Source organism: Ptychodera flava, unplaced genomic scaffold (assembly GCF_041260155.1).
Source record: "Ptychodera flava strain L36383 unplaced genomic scaffold, AS_Pfla_20210202 Scaffold_36__1_contigs__length_1797346_pilon, whole genome shotgun sequence".
Lineage (NCBI taxonomy): Eukaryota > Metazoa > Hemichordata > Enteropneusta > Ptychoderidae > Ptychodera > Ptychodera flava.
In genome coordinates, this window is record NW_027248358.1 from 255,215 (window position 1) to 279,161 (window position 23,947).

Below are 23,947 nucleotides of genomic sequence, written 5' to 3' on the forward strand. Positions count from 1 at the left end.
TACTGTACGTGTCAGTGGGAATTGCATGTTTTACGTAAAATCCAATATGGCGGCATAATATGAAGGATGTAGCACTTGTGGTTAATGAGTTATGGACATATACTCATATTTAAGGGCAAAGGTCATCGAGGTCACATGACATTTTGTCAAAAAAATTGTAATGCTAAGTTATCCCTATATACCAAAAATCAGACCTCTAGCTCTATTGGCTGGCTCAGAATTAGATATGCGCATAATTAATGAGGTACAGGATGTGGTGTCATTAGGTCTCCCACCATACCAAATATGAAGGCTGTAGCACTTGTGGTTACTGAGTTATTGACATATACGTATATTCAAGGTCAAAGGTCATCGAGGTCACGTGACAATTTGTCAAAAAAATTGTATTGCTAAGTTATCCCTATATACCAAAAATCAGACCTTTAGCTCTATTGGCTGGCTCAGAATTAGATATGCGCATAATTAATGAGGTACAGGATGTGGTGTAATAAGGTCTCCCATCATACCAAATATGAAGGCTGTAGCACTTGTGGTTACTGAGTTATGGACATATACGTATATTCAAGGTCAAATGTCGTCGAGGTCACGTGACATTTTGTCAACAAAATTGTATTGCTAAGTTATCCCTATATACCAAAAATTAGACCTCTAGCTCTATTGGCTGGCTCAGAATTAGATATGCGCATAATTAATGAAGTACAGGATGTGGTGTCATAAGGCCTCCCATCATACCAAATATGAAGGCTGTAGCACTTGTGGTTACTGAGTTATGGACATATACGTATATTCAAGGTCAAAGGTCATCGAGGTCACGTGATATTTTGTCAAAAAAATTGTATTGCTAAGTTATCCCTATATACCAAAAATCAGACCTCTAGCTCTATTGGCTGGCTCAGAATTAGATATGCGCATAATTAATGAGGTACAGGATGTGGTGTCATAAGGTCTCCCATCATACCAAATATGAAGGGTGTAGCACTTGTGGTTACTGAGTTATTGACATATACGTATATTCAAGGTCAAAGGTCATCGAGGTCACGTGATATTTTGTCAAAAAAAAATTGTATTGCGAAGTTAAGCCGATATACCAAAAATCAGATCTCTAGCTCTATTGGCTGGCTCAGAATTAGATATGCGCATAAAATCCAAGATGGCTGCCAAATCATGTGACCAATTCAAATGTCTGTCGCAAACTTAAAAGAGATCACTCTAAGGATGACATGAGTAAAATTTCACTTAAATCGGTGTGTTTGTTCTGGAGAAGAAGATTTTTAATGATTAAATTGCGATTTTCGTAAAATCCAAGATGGCGGCCAAATCACGTGACCGATCCAAACGTCTTTCGCAAACTTGAAAGAGATCTCTCTAAGGATGACATGAGTAAAATTTCAGCTAATTCTGTATGTTGGTTCTGGAGAAGAAGATTTTTAAAATTAAATCGGTATTTTTCGCAAATCCAATATGGCCGCCAGGTCGCGCGACTATTAGAAATTTGTATACCCAGGTGCACGAGATCTCATAGGTACCTATTAGCCCTGCAAGTTTCAGAAGTTTGCGGTAGGCGGTGATTGAGTTCTAGGTCGACAAAAAAAGAGCGGAAGAAGAAGAAGAAGAAGAAGAAGAAGAAGAATATTGAACTCCTATAAAACCAATAGGGGCCCAGCCGGTAGGCTTGGGCCCCTAATAAAGCTGCAAGCAGCGTTGGCGGGGCCCAAGCGGTTAACATTGTTGAAAAATCTTGCACTAATGATATTATGGGCAAATTTCGAGCTTGAAAAAGTAGGATTTTGAATATCATCTAATAGTTACTGTACGTTTCACTTGGAATGTAATATTTTACGGAAAATCCAATATGGCGGCCAAACCATGTGACCGATCAAAACGCATTTCGCAAACTTGAAAGAGATCACACTTAAGATGTTACACATAAAATTTCAGCTCAATCAGTGTGTTGGTTGTGGAGAAGAAAATTTTTAAAGATTAAATCATGATTTTCCTAAACTCCAATATGGCGGCCAAACCACATGACCGATCAAAACGCCTTTCGCAAACTTGAAAGAGATCACACTTAAGATCTTACATGTCAAATTTCAGTCGAATCAGTTTGTTGGTTCTGGAGAAGAAGATTTTTAAAGATTAAATCACGATTTTAGCGAAATCCAATATGGTGGCCAAACCACGTGACCGATCAAAACGCCTTTCGCAAACTTGAAACACATCACACTTAAGATGTTACATGTCAAATTTCAGTCAAATCGGTTTGTTGGTTCTGGAGAAGATTATTTTTAAAGATTAAATCACGATTTTTGCAAAAATCCAATATGGCGGCCAGACCACGTGACCGATCAAAACGCCTTTCGCAAACTTGAAAGAGATCACACTTAAGATGTTAAATGTCAAATTTTAGTCGAATCGGTGTGTTTGTTCTGGAGAAGAAGATTTTTGAAGATTAAATCACGATTTTCTCAAAATCCAATATGGCGGCCAAACCACGTGACCGATCAAAACGCCTTTCGCAAACTTGAAAGAGATCACACTTAAGATGTTACATGTGAAATTTCAGTCGAATCGGTGTTTTGGTTCTGGAGAAGAAGATTTTTGAAGATTAAATGGGTATTTTTCAAAAATCCAATATGGCGGCAAAGGTCACGTGACCGCATGCGATTTTATTGGCAAATTCTTAAGACCTTAGATCATGCTTGCTATACAAAAAATTTCAAATCGACTAGACCCCTGGGTCTTCTGGATAAGCCATTTGTAGGTTTTTGGAAAATCCAATATGGCCGCCAGGTCACGTGACCAATGAAAATTTCAAGGGTCAGGTGCACGAGTACTTATTAACACCAACAAGTCCTGCAAGTTTGAGAAGTTTTCGTTCAGCCGTTTAAGAGATCTAGGTTGACAAAAAACGGCAGAAGAAGAAGAAGAAGAGGAAGAAGAAATAGTAGAACTCGAGCAATAACAATAGGGGCCCAGCCGGTCGGCTTGGGCCCCTAATTAAAGCTGCAAGCAGCGTTGGCGGGGCCCAAGCGATTAACCTGGTTTCCAAATCTTCCACTGATTATATTATGTGCAAAATTTTATCTTGAAAACAGTCAAGTTCTTGTAAAGAAGAATTTTGAACATCATCTCACATTTATCTGTTCCATGCAAAATACAATATGGCGGCAAAAACATGTGAGCGATCTAATTGCCTTTCACAAACCTGAAAGAGCTCTCACTAAGAATGACAAAAGTGGAATTTCACTTCCATCAGTGTTTTGGTTCAGGAGAAGAAGATTTGTAGAGATAAATTGCGATTTTCAAGAAATCAAATATGGCGTCTTAAACTGAGCACGGTGACCTACCAAAAATTTGTTTCAAAAGTACAAGACATACATGATTTAGATACTACTCAAAATTTACAATACGGGAAGGTTAAAATATTCCATCAAATAAATGTATTAATCTCTGAAATTTTTGGCGTAATAATTGCAAATTTGGTTAAAAAATAAATAATTAGTCATATATTTTTTCATTTCATCTTTACTGTTTAAAGTTTTACTTTTGTATAATGTTTTGACAAAACTGTGAAAATTTAGAAAATCAAGCACGGTGACCCCCTCTTTTTTCTTTAATATTTGATTATTCTCATATGCTAGAATGCAAAAATTTTCATGTGTTCTTCCTTGTGTTGCTTTCTGGCCTGATCTTGTTTAGGTAATGTTTTACTGTCATGAGACACAAACTCTTCTTCACTACAATGTATATCGGAGTCAGAGCATCTCTGTCACTGCTCACGTATATACTACAGTAGCAGGGCGGTATCTGATAGTGACAGTTGCCCATAGGAAGAAGTTGTATTAACTTTGATAATTTTGACACTATTTTTGTTCAGTTTATCATACAACTGCGTTCTTGTTCTACTCTCTACAGCATGTTGAACTGTCCGGTATTCAGCTTGCTAGCACAGCCTGTGTAAGTGTACCACGTATCAGTGCTGACAACTGACTGTCAGTCTGGACTCTAATCAAACTATCACCTAAATACATATTTATATATACAGGTTTTGTCGACAAACTGAACATTGTGTTTCAGCATGCTGTAGGGAGACAGCAGGTAACTGTAGTTGATATATTAGATAGATTGCAAAAATCATCAACGGTTGCAGCTTCTGCCCTGTTACTAGGCTCAAGTTAGATTTTTTTACGACAATCACACATGTTTAGATTTTTTCGAGATATAAGTCATGGAATGTGACAAAATGGTTCTAGATTCTGTTAAATTATTACTAACATAACAACATTTGAATGACATAAAAATGGTATTCACTTCATTAGATTACCTACAAAAAACTTGGAATCGGAAAATGTAAAACATAAAAGGGAACCAATAAATTTTCAAGTGCCCCCTGCAGGTAGAGCAAAATTTTCAAGTCCCCCTCTACTACCCCCAAAATTTTCGATTTCCCCTTCCTGAATGAATACCTCCAGCCCCCCCCCACCTTTTTTTGTGAACGCAGCCTTTGTAAAAAACCTGCAATCAATCACTGCTGTACTGTACATATCGCACTATAACGGCACGAAACCTGTTTCAGCATACCAGTTTTTCAAACGAATTATACGTAGATATCCATTTTCATAGCAGTTCAAAAGTAAAATACTCAAAGACTTGACAAATTTGTGCATGTTAGACTTTCGATACATTTGCTTTACGCTTGAATTTAGCATGGAGCTTTGGTAGCTCCATGAATTTAGAAAGCGATGCTCGGACAGCGCACAGCGTATCGATGACACCTGGGTCAGGGGTCATCACCAAAAAAGTCAGTGCGTATCCACGGCCAGGTTGAATCATGCCACGGATCGCGGAAATCACGGATCATAAATCCAAATGTTCATGTCTATTACTTAAACAGAACCCTAAAATATAAAACACATAATGTTTTGATATGGAGAAACATCTTTTTGTTTCACTGACGATCAAGTTAAATGCTCAAATATCGCGACAAGACTTGCGGATTTGCACAATATGAATGCGGAAGTACGTCGACTGTACTCGGCGGACGAGCGGGCGCCTTCTCTGAAAATCTGTTTCCGATATAACGTCACAATAGCTGAAAAATCTTGCGAATTCATCTTCAAGGAAGCCAATTCACACAAGTTTCTAACATCAGTAAGGATATTTGCTTATTGGCAGCTATACACCATCAACATTTTCGCCGTTCAGGAGTGCCTTACTCGCTCTATCTTGTTAAAAAAGCCGTATGCTTTGGCCGTTTAAATTTACCCATGGAGATCGCCATTGTGAATCTCGCCGCAGAGACTCAAGTTAACCACAGACCGTTGCCGGGAACAAACACACCTGAACGCAGGGCTACTTTTGCACTAATAAACTTCACAAATTAAGGAAGTACATGTTTACTGAGTGTTCCCACTGTAATAAGTTGTGCAAACAATTCTTCTGAACAGCTACACTATCAACTGAAATGGTCACACCTATTTAGACCTAGAACTATGGCAAGAGCGTCCAGCTTTGAATAGCAATTTTACCGACAGGCTGTGAGTAACAGCAGCCATTTTAAACCTAGTTTCCTTCCCAACTGACAACAATCAATAAACTATTTGTAGTTGGTAATTGCGGCCGCCTGCTAGCCGCATCGTAGACTGTGATTTGTGAATATTTTAGTGGGGTGAAGGCGATGTGAGACACCTGAGTGTGGTGAACGCGATAGGCGGGGTGAGTGCTATATAATAACCCGGAATCCCGAGGACACCGCGACATTGCACTTTGATATGATAACCGATATTTACGGCTATTAGACTATACAATACCGAAGTTAGATCTATAAGATGGTGAAATCTCCAATCTATATCGGATATTCACCCTCGATTTGACAGAATCTAGTATCGCCTGGTATCGAAGTTACAGTCGGTCCTTCGCAGTCGGGTTTGTAAGGTAAGGTGATGAAATGTCCGATATATATATATATATATATATATATATATATATATATATATATATATATATATATATATATATATATATATATATGATATTTACCCGCGATTTGACAGAATCTAGTATCGCTTAGTTTCGAAGTTAGAGTCAGTCCTTGGAAGTCGGATTTGTGAAAACCTGTAGGCCTAAGGTGGTGAAATCTCCGACATATATGTCGGATATTTACCCGCGATTTGACAGAATCTGGTATCGTCTAGTATCGAAGCTAGAGTCAGTCCTGGGAAGTCGGGTTTGACAAGAAGTGTAAGGTGGTGAAATGTCCGATATACATATCGGATATTTACCTGCGTTATGACAGAATCTGGTATCGTTAAGTATCGAAGCTAGAGTCAGTCCTTGGAAGTCGGGTTTGACAAGAAGTGTAGGCCTAAGGTGGTGAAATCTCCTATATATATCGAACATTTACTGGCGATTTGAGAAAATCTAGTATCGTCTAGTAACGAAGCTAGAGTCAGTCCTTGGAAGTCGGGTTCGACCAGAACTGCATGTAAGGTGGTGTATTCTTCGATATATATCGGACATTTACCCGCGATTTGAGAAAATCTAGTATCGTCTATTATAGTAGCTAGAGTCAGTCCTTTGAAGTCGGGTTTGGCAAAACCTGTAATGTGGTGAAATCTCCGATATATACCGGATATTTACCCGCGATTTAACAGAAAGTATATAGTCTAGTATCGAAGCTAGAGTCAGTCATTGAAAGTCGGGTTTGACCAAAACTGTAAGTAGTGAAATCTCCGATATCGGATATTTACCCTCGATTTGACAGAATCCAGTATCGTTCAGTATCGAATTTACAGTCAGTCCTTTGAAGTCGGGTTGACCAGAACTGCAAGGTGGTGTATTCTTCGATATATATCGGATATTTACCCGGGATTTGACAGAATCTAGTATCGTCTAGTATCAATATTGGAGTCCCCAAATCGCTGATAAATATCTGGTAAATATCGGCAATTTCACAGACCTTGTGTGCCGAGGCACAGGGCAAGTCATTCTAGTATTGTGTGCTATTTATATTAGAGTCCCCAAATTCCCGATAAACATGCAGTAAATATATCGACGATTTCACAGATCTGGCGTACCGATGCATAGGGCAAGTCATTCTACTATTGTCTAGTATCGATATTAGAGTCCCCGAATCGCTGATAAATAAAGGGTACATTTCGGCGGTCACAGACCGGGCGTGCAATGGCACACAGCAATTACAGTGAAGTTAGATCAAGCTGCAGAACTTCATTAAACAAGGTGTTGTTTTAATAGATGTGTATCAGCGATTTTTATGACATTGACAGCTGGGCTTGATGTGGTCTTGTTTACATTTTTAATCAGGTACATGCTCTCAGTTACACAACACACCAGGGCACTCCATGCATGTCAGATAGAGAAACATAAACAAATCACCACACCTTGCAATGTCATGTATCTTTCTTTTTTATTAGTGATGAACAAGTGAGCGTGTATTGAGACACCTACATATAAAATTACCCAAATAGCTTCATTTATGATCCTTGACACTCACATATCAGCTGTGCGTAGACCCCAGTAATTGTGCCCTGGCGGGACCTTGTCTCTTATTCAGTCAATCACAGCAGTCGGCCACCCCTTAAAGCTAGTGGCACACTCCTCTAAGTACTTCCGTGGCAGTATACTCGACAAAGTCACCCGGCGTACAAAACGGCTGGTCGCCAAAGTTGCCTTAAACAAGGCGCCGATATTAGGGTTTGTGTGACTGCTAGCTGAATTTGACAGCGGGCATTGCAGTCTGTTGTGCCGTCTTTGACTTTCAAGTGTACAATATAACATACATCACTGATCGATCTTCTGACTGACGAGGTTTTACACTGCAGCCTTATGCACATTGTGGCGACTTAACCGATCCAAATGCCTTTCGAAAAACTTGAAAGTGCTCGCACTAGGAAAGATATGAGTAAAATTTCAGGTGAATCTGTGTGTTGGTTTTTGAGAAGAAGAGTTTTAATGATGAAATTGCGATTGTCGCTATATCCAATATGGCAAACAAACCACTTGACCGACCCCAACGGCTTTCACAAACTTGAAAGTGCTCACACTAAGGGTGACAGAAGTAAAATTTCAGTTGGATCGGTGCGTTGGTTCTGGAAAGAATAGTTTTAAAGATGAAATTGCAATTTTTCACAAAATCCAATATAGCGGCCAAAGCACATGACCGATCCAAATGCCTTTCGAAAATGTAAAAGAACTGCCACTAGGGATAATGAGTGTAAAATTTTAGTTCAATCTGTATATTGGTTCTGGAGAAGAAGATTGCTAAGGATTAAACTGCGATGTACATAAAATCCAATATGGCGGCCAAATTACGTGACTGATCAAAATGTTTTTCTGAAACTTAAAAGGACTACCACTAAGGAAAATAAATGTGAAATTTTAGTTCAATTGGTGTATTTGTTCTGGAGGAGAAGATTTTTAAAAATTGCATTACGATTTCACAAAATCCAATATGGCGGCCAAACCACGTGACCGATCGAAATGTTTTTTGCCAACTTGAAAGAGATCACCCTAAGGATGACTTGAGTGAAATTTTAGCTTAATCGGTGTTTTGGTTCTAGAGAAGAAGATTTTGAAAGATTAAATTACGATTTTTGGAAAATCCAATATGGCGGCCAAACCACGTGACCGATCCAAACGTCTTTTGCAAACTTGAAAGAGATCACACTTAAGATGATATATGTGGAATTTTAGTTGAATTGGTGAATTTGTTCTGGAGAAGAAGATTTTTAGAGATTAAATTGTGATTTCACAAAATCAAATATGGCGACCAAACCACGTGACCGATCAAAATGATTTTTGCAAACTTGAAAGAGATTGTTCAAAGGATGACATGAGTAAAATTTGAGCTTAATCGGTGTTTTGGTTCTGGAGAAGAAGATTTTTAAAGATTAAATGAGTATTTTAGAAAATTCAATATGGCGGCCAAGGTCACGTGACCGCATGCGATTTTATGTGCAAATTATGAAGACCTTAGGTCATGCTTGCTATACAAAAAATTCAAATCGACTAGACCCCTAGGTCTTCTGGAGAAGCCATCTTTAGGTTTTTGGAAAATCCAATATGGTCGCCAGGTCACGTGACTAATCAAAATTTCAAGGGTCAGGTGCACGAGTACTAATTGACACCTACTAGCTCTGCAAATTTGAGAAGTTTTCATTCAGCCGTTTAAGAGATCTAGGTCGACAAAGAATCGGCAGAAGAAGAAGAAGAAAAAGAGGAAGAGAGGAAGTAGTAGAACTTGAGCAATAACAATAGGGTCCCAGCCGGTCGGCTTGGGCCCCTAAAGAAGAGGAAGTAGTAGAACTTGAGCAATAACAATAGGGTCCCAGCCGGTCGGCTTGGGCCCCTAAACATTCGGCGTGCAAACAAGGCTCTAAAACTCGGCAAAGTCGTGGTATAACACGGTCAGCGAACTCGTAATCGGCGGTTTACGGAATTTAACGGTACAGTTTGCCATAAAACTCCTCGGCCCTGCGGGCTTCGGAGTTTTACTGGCAAACTGTACCGTTAAATTCCGTAACCGCCTCCTACTCGTCCGCTTACCTATAGTTATAATCACCGTGACATTCTTGGATTAAAGTAATTTACATCGACCATTCTGTAATAGATGAAATGACTTATGTGAAGCACGGTCATTCCAAAAAACGAACATCAATCACCGCCGCTTCGCCATGACGCGACGTACCAGCTATCTTGACCGGCTTTGCGTTGCCGCTATGACGGATATGACATCACATTGACTCTTCCATTAGGGGCCGTATATTAACAATATTGCAATTACGTTTGGTTGTACGTGTAGTTCCGTCACTTGAACTTCAATTCTTCATTATTTTGCCATTATCTATTATTTTCTTTCATCAAAAGTCATGGCTTTGTACACCTTCCTGATATTCACGCACGCCTCACAACAAATAGTCTTCTCATCTAGCCTACACATACAGCTATTATCTACATGTACCATCGCACATTGCGATCGCGATCTACACAACATTGAAATACATGCGTTTAACGCTTTTTTGGGTGTCATTTGTTGGCAATTTTATATATTTCCGCAATTATTACATGGGTCTCGAGGAATAGAATGCTTTTAATGCGTAAGGTATTGAGGACACTGAGATATTCGCAACATGGAGTGGGCAGCAGTCTCATTCAGATCACAGAGTATCACATTACAGTCATACCATGTATGCACGCAATAATGGTACAGAATGCATTGCACTAAAAGAGATGATCAGTATCTTGTCATATTTTCATTTATTCATAACTTCGTTAATTCAATTAATTTAAGCAAATATCTTCAACATGATGAAAAGTGCAAACATCTTGCAGTTGGAGAGCAGTCAGTGAAACCATGAATTTCACAAAATTTAACAAGTAAAATTCTCTGATCAGACTAATTCCTACTACATGTGAATGTTTGTATCTACAATGTTGTATTTAGTGCTGACATACTATGGACTGCAATCGCAGTTGATTGACAGTGTTGCCATGGCCACCAAACTTATTATGCAGAGATAGGACTTAGTTTAATAAATATTCAACAGCCCTCTGTATAAACTTCCCGTATTGTAGCGATGAGACACAGCTATAGGCGTAACTAAATTGCTTTGATCTTCCCGTTTCATGTAACAGACCACGTCCAGTCGTAAGAAGAGGGGAGCGAAAGGAGAGACCTTCAGCGACGAATTTTTCTGTCTAGTATAGCCCATCACTTCTATAAATGATTTTATGCTCTAAACAGGAGTGATTTTTCCTAAATTCATAATGAATGAAGCTCTGTAATTTGTCTAAAACTGTTAAGTTTAAACAGAGTTTTAGAGTTTCTAAAATGCTGTGATACCTTTTGTAAAATTGTAATTTTTGGATATATCAAATTTAAAAAAGGGGCAACTTAAAGAGGCACTCCCACTTGATAACATTTTTAAAACACATTTTTAATGCCAACGGTCGATATTTGACTTGGCGGCTCCGCGCAGATCGCGAGATATCGATAAAAACATGTCATTTCCCGAGCGTAATTTTCACACCCCGAAGTTTTACGATCGTTTCTGGTTATGACCCGAAATCCCCCGAAAGTGTGTTGTTGTGCTAATTGACGAGATTCTAAGGGGTCCAAAACGTTCGAATGACGCAATTAATTTACCTCCTACTGCGATTACTTTATATAAATCATTATCAATGCCTTTACCTCTGGTAATTCTTTTTTTAAAACTTCTCCTTAGTTTTTGTCGTTTTCATTATTCTCAATCAGTTGTATTAAATTTTTAAACAATACCACATAGATATCAGTTTTTACGTGTAAAATATTAGTTGCCTCTGATGACTACATTTTGTCGTCTGCCACACAGTTACGCGTGGTTCGATACATAGCGGCCGCCACGTGTGGTATGCGCGCATACCACGCGGCGGCCACTATGCATACTATGTATCAACCGCACCTATCTGTGCTAGTCACCTATGCGAATTCTGGTGGAATCAGCAAACTTTGTTTTTCGTTTTTTTTGCCGAGTCAGTAGGACTCGGACTTCTCCCATGGGACATGACCGCTCACCGGCGCGAGTGGTAGTGTTGCGCTCGTAGTTAGGGGAATTACGAGTTGAGAGGTACCAGTCTGGATCGTAATGCTTTCAGTAACTGAAGCTGACACACCAAGATGTAGATTTAACACAACCTTGTACTTTATTGCAAGATGGCGACCGTGTCGTTCACTGTCAACGGTCTGATCTCAAGTCTCCCTAGTCTAAGCTCTCTACAAAGTTAAATACATCTTCAAACTTACATAATTACAAAAGTTATCACGTGGTAATTTCCCGCCGGTCTTTGTTTCTTAAGATTAAATAAAATCAAACCATGGAATATCCCATCCTCGATTGTTCTCATTGAAATCTTAACCAATAATTAATTAAACTATCACACTATTTCTTATCTGCTTCTCGTACGATCTGAGTCAATGACCTTCACAAACCTTGGCCACGTGAGGGACGCCTCGAGATAAAATCTCTACAGGGAGGGGCGTTACACTCTCCCACCTTTTTTATAACCAGCGTCCTCGCTGGTCAAAACGAGTGACGAAGCATGGCGATAGTGGACAATTGCAATCTACTGAAAATAAAATACAAAATACATTAATCGTAAGGCAGTGTGGTTAAAATACGCATAAATCACATATTTTACAAGTTAGCATAAAGTCATTCACTATTCGTGCACCTACAAAATTACAGACTTACATCAACGCATCTAAAATACTTACAGACATACTAATAAAATCACTAAAATACATCCAACTACAAACTCAAAATTCAACTATTCAACATAAAATACAGAAATCGACGAAAATCATTCGAAAATCGTAACATGTATCATTGATAATTTTCTTGAATTTCCGTGAACTTAAGGGTGGCTGGAAGGGGTGGACATTGAGAAGGATGACGTAATTTTGCTTAGCGCATTCTGATATCACGGTCAAAGGTTCAGGGTAACCATAGTAACGACCGATAGGCATCACTAGACTGTAGCAAATAGCAACTTCTGTGCCAACATTCGGGGCTCTTTCTATCTCCAAAATCTTCATAAAACATAAAACAACAAAAACATCAACACAAAACATCATCAACAACTTCAAAAACTCCAAAATAAAACGCGATAAACCTCAATATCGCTTCATCTCCAAAACTCAATTCCTCAGGCCATCGGTCAAATCTAAGGACCATTGTATCACTTACGGATCACTAGCACTGGCATTCCTAGCCAACTGAGGGGAGATACACAACAAAACATCCAAACTCCTTACACTTACTTCTTCAACAACAACCTAACTTCAACTTCATCAAAACAAAACAAAACAACACTTCAAAAAGAAAGACGCCTCGTTTGCATACAAGTCCAGAGTATTATCCTAATAAAAGAGTGGTTTCCAAAATACCAGAAAATACAATCAACAAAACTGAAAAGTCATGCATCTTATTCTTTGTCGTCGCACTTTATGGGTGGGTGTATTCCGAAATTCTGCTTCTTATCATTGTCAGTTCATTCGTCACGTAATCAGTCCGTGTATTGCAAAGCCGACTGGAAGGTGAACCACAAGCATCGCTGACGTTGGCTGGTCGTATCTGTTCTAAACTCACACACATTACCAACTTCTTGAGCCATTTCTGTAGACAACCACTCTCTCGTCCGGTGTATCTTCGAGGCATGACGTTAGCACCAACATTATCACATTGCCTACCTCGGACGTCCGGCACGCGTCCATGTCTGCGAGCCGCCTTCGTCTCCCGTCATAGTTCACCTCCATCCGCTGCGGTGCATCTTCGATCAACCGTTACATATCACCATGCAGTCGCTCGTGCTGCTGGTTCAGTGGTCCTTCGTCGGGGTCTGCCATCTCTCGTACACGCCCCTCGTTGACTCTACCACCAGATCTCAGAAACCTACAGCCGTGCTGCTTCAGTATACTCCGGATTCTCACACCAAATTGTTGCGCTCGTAGTTAGGGGAATTTACGAGTAGAGGTACCAGTCTGGATCGTAATGCTTTCAGTAAAAGAAGCTGACTCACAACGATGTAGTTTTAACACAACCTTGTACTTTATTGCAAGATGGCGACCGTGACATTCACTGTCAACGGTCTGATCTCAAGTCTCCCTAGTCTAAGCTCTCTACAAAGTTAAATACATCTTCAAACTTACATAATTACAAAAGTTATCACGTGGTAATTTTCCCGCCAGTCTTTGATTGTTTCTTAAGATTAAATAAGATCACACCATGGAATATCCCATTCTCGATTGTTCTCAATGAAATCTTAACCAATAATTAATTAAACTATCACACTATCTCTTATCTGCTTCTTGTACGATCTGAGTCAATGACCTTCACACGCCTTGGCCACGTGAGGGACGCTTCGAGATAAAATCTCTACAGGGAGGGGCGTTACAGTAGTGCTGTGGCGTAGATCAGCGTCAGCGTAGACTCGCACTCCATAGCTTAGTTGACGATGGCCAAAGTGCCGAACGTTCTATGTTCGGAAGCTGAATTCATGTGGGCCCCGGAATTCAAACTTTGACTGTTTTGAGGACATTGTTTATCGATATCTCGCGATCCGCGCGCAGTCGCCATGTCAAATATCGACCGTTGGCATTAAAAATGTGTTTTAAAAATGTTACCAAGTGGGAGTGCCTCTTTAATATTTATTAATAGCTGTTTGTTTTATTAAGACTGATATTGCGTGCTATTAAACTCTCTCACAGACTACATTTGTACACGAGTGGGGGCAGTGGAACACCTAAACAGTTAATATAGCAAACAAATACCTTGAAATTAGATTTTCTACTTCAATTGTCTTAATCTACGAACTCAGTCTTTCAATGCAAGTGTAATTCCATGGGCATCCGGCCACACCAATCAGTATAACAATAGTTTTTGGAGGTTTTTATCGATAGATTCAACGAAATGTTTCGTTTGATATGACATTTGAATGTTGCAGTTTCTATTAAATTGACGAATTTATATCTATTTAGGTCCGATCTCTCGGGCTCAATGGCTCCGGTAAATATATGCTGACTCGTATGAGACAAGATCATTGTTTGCTGCTATGACGGTTTATGAGAAAAACTTCACAAAATATATTAACAGCAATTACATCTCTTTAGAGACTGTGGATAAAACATGCGTTCGGCCTCAAACCACCACCCACCCCCCTACCCCCAAACGAAAGTTTGGAAGTGCGAAAATCCAACCAAGCGTCATTTTTATCAGCATACCATACAATTTGTAATAACTAATTACGTCGATATTAAATCACGGATACGCTACTACCCCATACCCCTCTAAAATCAACCCTTTTCAGCACACACTCGACAAGAAAGTCAACCAGTAGAATGAACTGAATTCAAACAGTGTATCCAAAAACGAATTTACTTACAGCTGTAATGAATTAAACACATGTATGTAAGAAGAATGCTGGTGTAGCGCTGATGCCCCACTGTACTGGCCTGATACACGTCCAAACAATAGCGCAGTATTTTGCGATACATAAAAACGTATAGCGAGATGTTGCGATACAATAACTTGTATTGCGATTTTTGCGCACTGTAATCGAAATACAGCCAAACCCCCTTCCCCTTAAGTGCAGAAGTTGTGTTTGCCCTGCGTGTGTTTCAATTATCCGCGGCCCCTTACAGAAGTGTGTCGATGTACTCTAAGTATCAATCGTGTATTTGAAATTTCAATAACCATTACATTTTTGGATAAAATTTAATAGCAAGAACGAATACGAGCATGGATAAGTTCTTCATCTTCCTTACTCACTCACGTTGCACAAGCAAGGTAATGGAAGAAGAAATGAAAATTGTTTAGTTTTCTAAATTAATTTATAAACGATAATTGCAATGTAAGATATCGGCCTTAACACATCAAAGCTATTTCTTATATGCTGTGTTTGGGGATTTCACTGAAATAGTTTTGCAGATATTTACAACGTTAACATGAAACAGATATTCATAATACTTACCCCATCATACCGATAACTACCTCTACCATTGATATCACATCGAGCATCAATCAAGGACTGAACTCTCTGAAGATCACCTCGCTCTGCTGCATCAATGAGATCCTGTCATAGCAAATGATGAGTTATATCCTGGTATACTCAGATTTCGGAACGGCATGTAGAATGATAAAAAACTATATAATGAATTTAAACAAAGTTCAGTACCAAGTACAGGGGATTTGTTTACATTTTACATACAATTTAGTGAGTTGTATACTATCATGTTACAGCTGCACGTACATTGACGGGTACATGCAGAAATTTGTCTGATGCGCAATACACAGTTATTATATGTGTCATATACATTTCTTCGCTCTGATTTTTTCATTCATTGCCAAGGACAGCAGTGCGAAGGAAAGCAAAGAAAGCAAAGCTGACGCAAAGTGGCCACTTGATCATTTCAAATGAATCTTCCTTGTGATTTTGAAATTTTAAGGGGAACTCATCTAATGACTTAAAAGAAATATATGACATAGATCTTATGATAATTATAGCATTAACAAGGAATATTTACCACCGATTAGTGCTCACAATAAGGTTCGTTTCTTAATTTCCTTGAGATATTATGATTCCGATCTAGCATATAGTGTAGATATTGCATTAATGCCATATGGCACATCATTAACTACGGTATGATCTAGGATGCAATTAAGCTAATACATTTATTGCGTGTGTTTTGTAACTGTCTGCAGCCGATTTCATCTCAGAGCATCCCGGTGATATTTCTTTACTTTGATCAGTGCTCATAGTTTCAAAAGGAAAGGTTTAAAATAAAACCACAAATGATTGCATGGTCACTCAGTGAACGAACAACTGTCAAAACTCATTGATCTTTACACTGTACAATAATAGAAATAGATTGTGTTTTGACAGAACAGGTTTAATTGTCGTTCTGTGTAAGATTTGCTGACTCTCGCTTGGCGACTGTAAACGCTATTAGAAGATTTATTGTTAGTATGAAGGATTTGAATTGGTATATTACTTAATTTAATAAGAATTGACTGTTCTACAAAAATGTCAACGACTTGACCTTTGACCTGAAGCTCGTTAAACCATAAGTATGAACTATGAGAAACACAAGGTTTGCCGTCATTACCTATATTTATTGTCGGTGTGCTGTCAATTGACAATTAAGACTAAGTACAAAAGTTTGTACGCTCAATTAAATAATATTTTGTAATGAACGGAGAAACGGGTATTCAAAGTACCATATTGTCACTGTGTACATAATTTTATTGACACGTGTTAAGATGGACATAGGTAAAGGGTACAACTTGTGCAGCTGTATGCCTCATAGTATTTTCGAAGACTAAGCTTTAAACGTATTTTAAATTCTATGAGAATACCTATCCGCGAGGACTATGGTGAATAACGTTTCTCACCTGTTATTGCTACATGGAAGCATTATGAATAAACGATCATAATTAAATGCATGCAAGAACGCCATTATCTAAGAACGCTGAAAATCTACACCACGGACTGTGACCTTTTTACATCTACGAAAGTGATGACCAAAGTCAAAAAGGAGCGTGCATTACCTTTTAATGCATTAGACAAAGATGTTGTTTCTTTCTATACGATTCTAGAAAGCCATGTTAATAACGTTTAGTCATATATAGTGAAATGGCGACAGCTGAACTTTTCAGTCTAACAGATTCATTGTATAATGCGATAAGTTCGACCATATAACATTACATGCCCGCCAAAACTAGAGTAACGTAGCAAAATTAAATGAACGATTTACATGATAAATACTACAGACGTAAAATTGCGCGAAAGAATTGTGAAATCTGCTAACCTGGGGATTCATAGATTTGCTGGCAGCCATACTGATGCCATAGACAATGCCAGGAGTTCATCAAACTTCGTTATTGGCATGCACCTTCACAACGTCCAGGCAGTCTGTCGAAACAAATATTGCGTCACTCAAGGGGTCTCGTGACTGAAGATACGTATATTACGGCTCAATTATTAACTTCTGGTCTCCCTCTTTCAATACAAACAGCAATAAACAAATCTTCGGGTGTATATTGACATCTCTCTTACCTTGTCAGTGTTTGTGACAGCAAACTTTTCCTTTATGTAAGTTATCTTTCTAGAAGGAAGCATTGAACAATAGAAGTAATTACCAAAAGTAACATAATGTTTTGCTATGAATACCTACCTGGGAAAGATAAAAAGAATGGCACTCGATGTGAAACTGTAACGTTCATAGACAAGTATTGCAATTTGCAATACAGATAAAACAGTATTGAGATCAAGTCGTAATATTCTTATGATGGAAGTGACACAAGTACCAGACGGATCTGTAACATTGAGATATATGGGTACTCTGGTGAACAACAGTGAACCGTGGCAACGCAAATATGTAGACTGTGGTCAACTTGTTACAACTTCAGTTGGCCAATGTCTGAGAGAGTTGTGATGTACTGACATATCACTCACCTACCTTGAGGTCACCCGATCGATGATGGCATTTAAGTAGAACGGTAGAACGGTGTTACCTTGACTCGACATTTGTAGTGTCAAATTGACATAACTATACAGATCTCCCTTACATAAAGTGAGTTGTCGGTCTTATACACTTGTAAATTGTGTTTATATTAATTTTCAACAAGCTGTGTAGGAACTATTCGTCAAGATTAAGAAATGATATATATTTCACCTGTTTCGCTACCCTGTCTTTAAGGGCCCGGAGCATGCAATCTTCTTCTGAAGTAGTGTTGAACGATTATCAAGACCAAACCCAGCAAACTTCAAACAACAGTTGGCTGGCTGTTGATATCAAATGACTCGTGATTTAGACCTACGGATATTGGAGACCACTAAGTTTCTTTCAGAAACAGTATTTCCTTCACATGTGTTATCTTATTGTAAAACATGGAAAATAAAGTCATAACACGGACATCCCTTATATAAATAAATGTAAAATTACGATTCTGTGTACGGCTAATGAAGATAGAAGCCAAGTAAGCAAATGCGCTCAGTTCACACTGTGTACGGACCTAGAAATGCTGCATAGAAATCACAGGGTTGTAAATAGTGTACGTGGGAGTCAAGTCTTTATGAGGGTATGCTTGTTGTAACTTTACAGCCGATTGCAATTGTATCAGTCAGATGTCATCGAGAATATTTGATAATTATGGTCAAAAATGAAATCTACAGACATCATAGGGTATTAGTGTAAATATGAGGCGAGAGCAGAAGTCTTTGGCGGACGAAAGTTCATAGACGCAAGCCATGGCGATCGTCTTGTACGTCCACACAGTACATCTATTGTTGAATGACCTTAGCGCCACACGTAGTAAACAATCACCTTTGACACGGTTCATAATATTAATCGCATACGTGACGTATATCTTTGTATATGGAACATTCCAATACGTTGATATGCGTAGCGTATTTTTATGCAGATCATGAGGATACGTAATGCAGATCTTAGTTTTTAAGATGCATCATTCCTACAGATGGTGATCCTTAATGGATTTGTATCAACCTGTGCAGGTACAGCGCCCCCAATCTTGAATGCCTACCCTTCCGGCACCGAATGTTATCAGTTGGCTTCATTTCTGTACGTCTGTGTAATAATTGGCAGTACACTGACAGTTGTATTATATCTAATTATTCCAATTTGAAGGCATAAATTCCTCACTTTAAGCGTGATTCAATGCCTTGCGTTTTTGCCTTTGTTTGAATTCCACTATCAGTAACATTTTATGAGTTAATTTATTTATAATATTAGGCAACTTCCCGTACATTGCTATACCAAAATTTTCAACAGTGACCGCCACAAGCCTGGAAGTCAACAAAACTGAGGACAATAATGGATTTTACCGTTGTGTGTATGAAATTTGTCAACTGCCAATTTGTATAGCAGTAACCCCTTTATCGTGCATTCATTATTTGGTCATGATCCTTTTCCTTGCAACATTCCGAAATTAGCGACAAAATCTACAGTTGATCATTTATCCCTCCTTGCAGTACTCATGGAACGTTGGTTGCTTAGGAGTAATATTAACCACACATCAGTTGTTGATATAACTCAGCTGTTTGGGCAGCCCACTTCACGGATTGGTGGCGGTACACTTTCATGAACTGTTAAAACATTCAGGTTACTACTCAGGCTTTGGTGGTATTTACGACGTACAACGGTATATGTGATCGGAAGGCTGGTGTTTTTAAAATTATCATTGTTTTTTTTCCGGATTGTGAAGAATATCTTCAGCCGTTCACGAAACGTTTATCAGGCTAAAAAGCAAAAAGCACGTAATTTAAAAGTTGAACTCGGGCTATCATAAAATGTGCTGGATTGAGTGGCTGCGCAGCGCACGAAGCGAGCAGCTTTACGGCATCTATGAATGCAACGTGGACATATTAGCTGTACAAGTCGGTTCATTACCAAACATTGTGCATGTTTCTAGAGTCCAAGGTGCCGAATTTGCCTTGTCAGACCAGATTAGGGAAAACTTGAAGTACGTACAGCGTTGTGACACGTTTTCCAATACGATTAAAAGGCTGTGTTGGCACCAGATTGTCTCATCAGGAAATTTAACCACCGATTACAATTTCAATGGAAAACTAAAAAGCTATCACACCTCTATGGTCCTCTTACAGACTAGGGATCGCGAACAGTGCTTTAAAGCACTTCAAAGTTATGTATATCGTTTGCTTTGACGTTTGACTTTCTCGTGAGCATATTTTGCTTTGTGTCCGAAGTAACAAGGGATACGACCATGACCTCCTGGGTAATTACTAATTTAGAGAATGCGATTTACTAGAGTAGTCTCGAATTTTTTACTGGCCACGATGTGGTAGTGATCCGGTAGAAACATAGTCTATCAATCGCGTTCACTCCATGCTTGCGCCAATCCGCTACTCACTGATCAATACCGGTCCGCAGGGCATGTTTTACGTTGACCGCTAGAAAAACAAATTTATGCTACTGGCTTGTGATATCGCCCACCCTTCCATATCGCGGTCATCGAGACAAGTTAACTTCTGATCTGTCTATGTATGTATGTATGTATGTATGTATGTATGTATGTATGTATGTATGTATGTATGTATGTATGTATGTATATATATATATATATATATATATATATATATATATATATATATATATATATATATATATATATATATATGTATACTTCAAAAACAATGCCATTTAAACAAGCAGCACAAGAACATCACCATGGAGACAAGATGACTTCAGGTGCTTTATTACTGTCAAATAGTATTTAGTGTCATTGAAATGTGACGCTAGATTCCTTCAATAAGAAAGCAAATCAACGTTACCCTAATAAACCAGCGTCATAAGTAGGTCTACGTTGTGCTGCTTGGTTACACACGGGCACATTTGTACAATACGTGCTTTGTCAAACGAATACGAGTTGGCGCAGCTAGTGATTATTGGATCTTTGTGATGCATACAGACGTGACTGCAGGGTTGCTAGAAGTAAGACATATTGGACAATAGGTAGGCCAGTGCTACCGAACAGCTGTTGCAAACATTGACTAACTTCAGTTAAACCCTGACAATAATCCCTACATCATGTAAAATATATTGAAGGAACTTTTTCGAGGGTAATGCACCTACGTATGACAAAGGCAATAACGGAGTGGTACAAACTTGTTCTAAAAGCCCATTACAATTACACTTGTTTTTACAGATCAGCTTATTGCTGTCACGTGTTCCGTGTCACCCCTCTTTGTTCTGCTTTCAGCAAATAACATTCGACAAATGTTATACTGAGCAGAAGAATCGATGTCATTGACTTCATCGACGAAGAAAGTAAACTTCAGGGGATGTTAATTGTGATCTTGCCAGATTAGGTACGGTCATTGTTAAGGTGGAGCAGCATGTTGCCAACACATTTTTTTTCAAAGCAATATCGTAAAAATTATATTTCTTTAACCTGAGTGGACAGTTTATACAGGTGGATATTTACTTGTCCCCGAGTCTTTCTGATAGCTCAGTAAAATGCTTCGTGCTTTTCCGATTACTATATATGTGTGTTTGTACTGTGTCTGTGTGTCGTCTGCTCCATGCACACTGTGTTGCTCGGTCGCGCACAGGATTGTAACATCTAAGTCGGTTGCTGTGACCAACTCTTTTTTGGTTGGAAACGGTAGCCGACTGTTTTTTTGTGAGGCCTAGCAGCTAGGCGATGTTGCCATGAGTGTGTAGGGGTTCGAATCCAGTTTGGGTTATAGTAAAAATTATATTTCTCATCAAATATGACAAGGAAACCCCCTCATATTATATATTTTCAATAAGCGGAGACTAAAAGGGTTAGTATGATAGCAGTAGTTTACTCAAAAAATGAAGTGGGTGTATATTTGGGGTAAAAAAACTCAATTTTGGTATTAATGATAACAATCAATTTAAGTAAAGAGACAATGCTATTTTCTGATGTGTTATATTTCACTTGAAAGAAGAGTATATGTAGAAAAACACGACTATTTTATCTGGCATTATCTATACTCATTCTAAAATGTCAAGGGTCGAAAGAGTAACACTCAAAAAAATGATTAAAATCATGAAACGCAAAATTAAAATGCGTCGCATTCGAAATGTAAGAACTTTATAGTAAAAAAAAAGTGTTTTATAGCATTTAAAGAACGTAATGTAAAAATGTCGGAAAATTTGACCAAGCCAGAATGGAGTTAAATTCTTTTGAAATTTTGAAATTGAGAGGAAAAAGAAGCCAGGAAATCGGGTGATTTGCATTCATGTGCATAAATTAACATTTCTTTATCACGCAACTTTCGACTACTTTACAAGCTACAAGGTGAACCCAACTAATATTTTAATCTTGGGTTAACAATTTAATCGAAATGAAATAAATATTTGTAAAAAAAGTTATTTTTGAGCAAAATATGCTGTGTTGGGTGCAGCGCCCCCTTAAACTACATTCTTAATCCATTATAGTAAATGAAAAATGTAGAACGATGTATTTGTTACTTACTTGATTACGTATGACTGGTATAAACACATATCAATGGTAAATTCTCTAGATTGTTTGATTTTGAGAAATAATCTCTTTCACAAAATATTTCTCCAAAACACTATTACGTATCACATATGTTATTCAGTGTCGAGAAGTTAACAGTGTGTGATTAAAATGCTCACTATCAATCTTACAGTGACGTCACGCCGTATGTTTAACGACTGTACAATGTTTAAAATTGTCAGTTACGACTTCATTGAGGGTTATCTGTAAAACCTGCAGTTGAATCAAAGTCTACTCCTTATTGCACTTAGAGTAAGATTAAAGTTGAAAACAGTTATGCTTATATTGTCCGATATATAGAGTTCACACAGTGTTCAGGTTTTGTATTCTACACCGTGCTATGGCTGCTGCTGTACGTGTAGAACGTCGTTGACCTTTACTAGGGTCAGGCAGAATTGTGTCCGTGTCATTGTTGCTGCTTGGTAACAATGTAGAAGTGTCTGCCTCCACTTCGAGGGGATAAAGTTTCACAATAGGACGATTAGTGAGTCCGGTCGTAGTCTTGATTTCCTCAGATCGTATCATTCCATCTTTTCCGTAGTTTAATTTCTCCACGATGGCTAATGGCCAATGCATTCGTCGTTCAGTGTCACTGTGTACTAGAACAACATCTCCGACCTTGATTTCGTTGTTGGTAGTTCCGTTTAATTTGTGATGTTCACGCAAAGCAGGTAGATATTCTGAAATCCATCGACGCCAGAATTGTTCTTGTAATTGAGCAATGCGTACGTACCGTTTGTTCAAGCTGCGGCTATTTCCATAGGTTGGGTCCGAAAGTTCGTCGTCGTCGTCTAGTGGGCGTGGCACGCCTGTAAGTGGCCGTCCCTGCGGAAGGTGAGACGGTGATAGGGGCGTCGTGTCTTCAGAATCCGTGTACAGGTAAGTGAGAGGTCGGTCGTTCAACATGGTTTCAATCTCTGTAACAATAGTGTTCAATTCGTCGAATGTAACGAAGGCGCGACCGAGTACTTTCTTTATCGCCTTTTTAGTCAGTCCGATCATGCGTTCCCAGAAACCTCCGAACCATGGGGCGCGTTTAGGAATGAAGGACCATTGTACGCGTCGATTAGCTAAATAGCGTTTCACATCTGGCGCGTGGAATAATTTCCGTATTTCATCCGCGGCGGATAAATAAGTAGAGGCGTTGTCCGAAATCATCTTCGAGGGTAGCAAGCGTCTTGCTGCGAATCGTCGGAAGGCGAGTAGAAACGACCCCGTAGATAGATCAGGTACCAATTCGAGGTGAACGGCGCGAGTCACGGCACAGGTGAACAAACATACGTAGACTTTTGTTTCCTTACCGTTCGGCGATTTAACGAATAGCGCTCCGGTGAAATCAACTCCAGTAACTGCAAAGGGAGGGG

General features: G+C 38.8%; 1 protein-coding gene across 1 annotated transcript; it reads right to left on the reverse strand.

Annotated features, from left to right (window-relative positions):
* Positions 1–22,886: 22,886 nt before the first annotated feature.
* LOC139127751 (uncharacterized) lies at positions 22,887–23,585 on the reverse strand. Its single transcript, XM_070693638.1, has one exon. It carries the CDS (start codon positions 23,583–23,585, stop codon positions 22,887–22,889), a length of 699 nt encoding a protein of 232 aa, XP_070549739.1.
* Between the last annotated feature and the right edge of the window lie 362 nt (positions 23,586–23,947).

Bases quoted from the DNA above. Each gene is read 5' to 3' on its own strand.
- LOC139127751 (XM_070693638.1), bottom strand. From the start codon at position 23,585: ATGATCGGACTGACTAAAAAGGCGATAAAGAAAGTACTCGGTCGCGCC.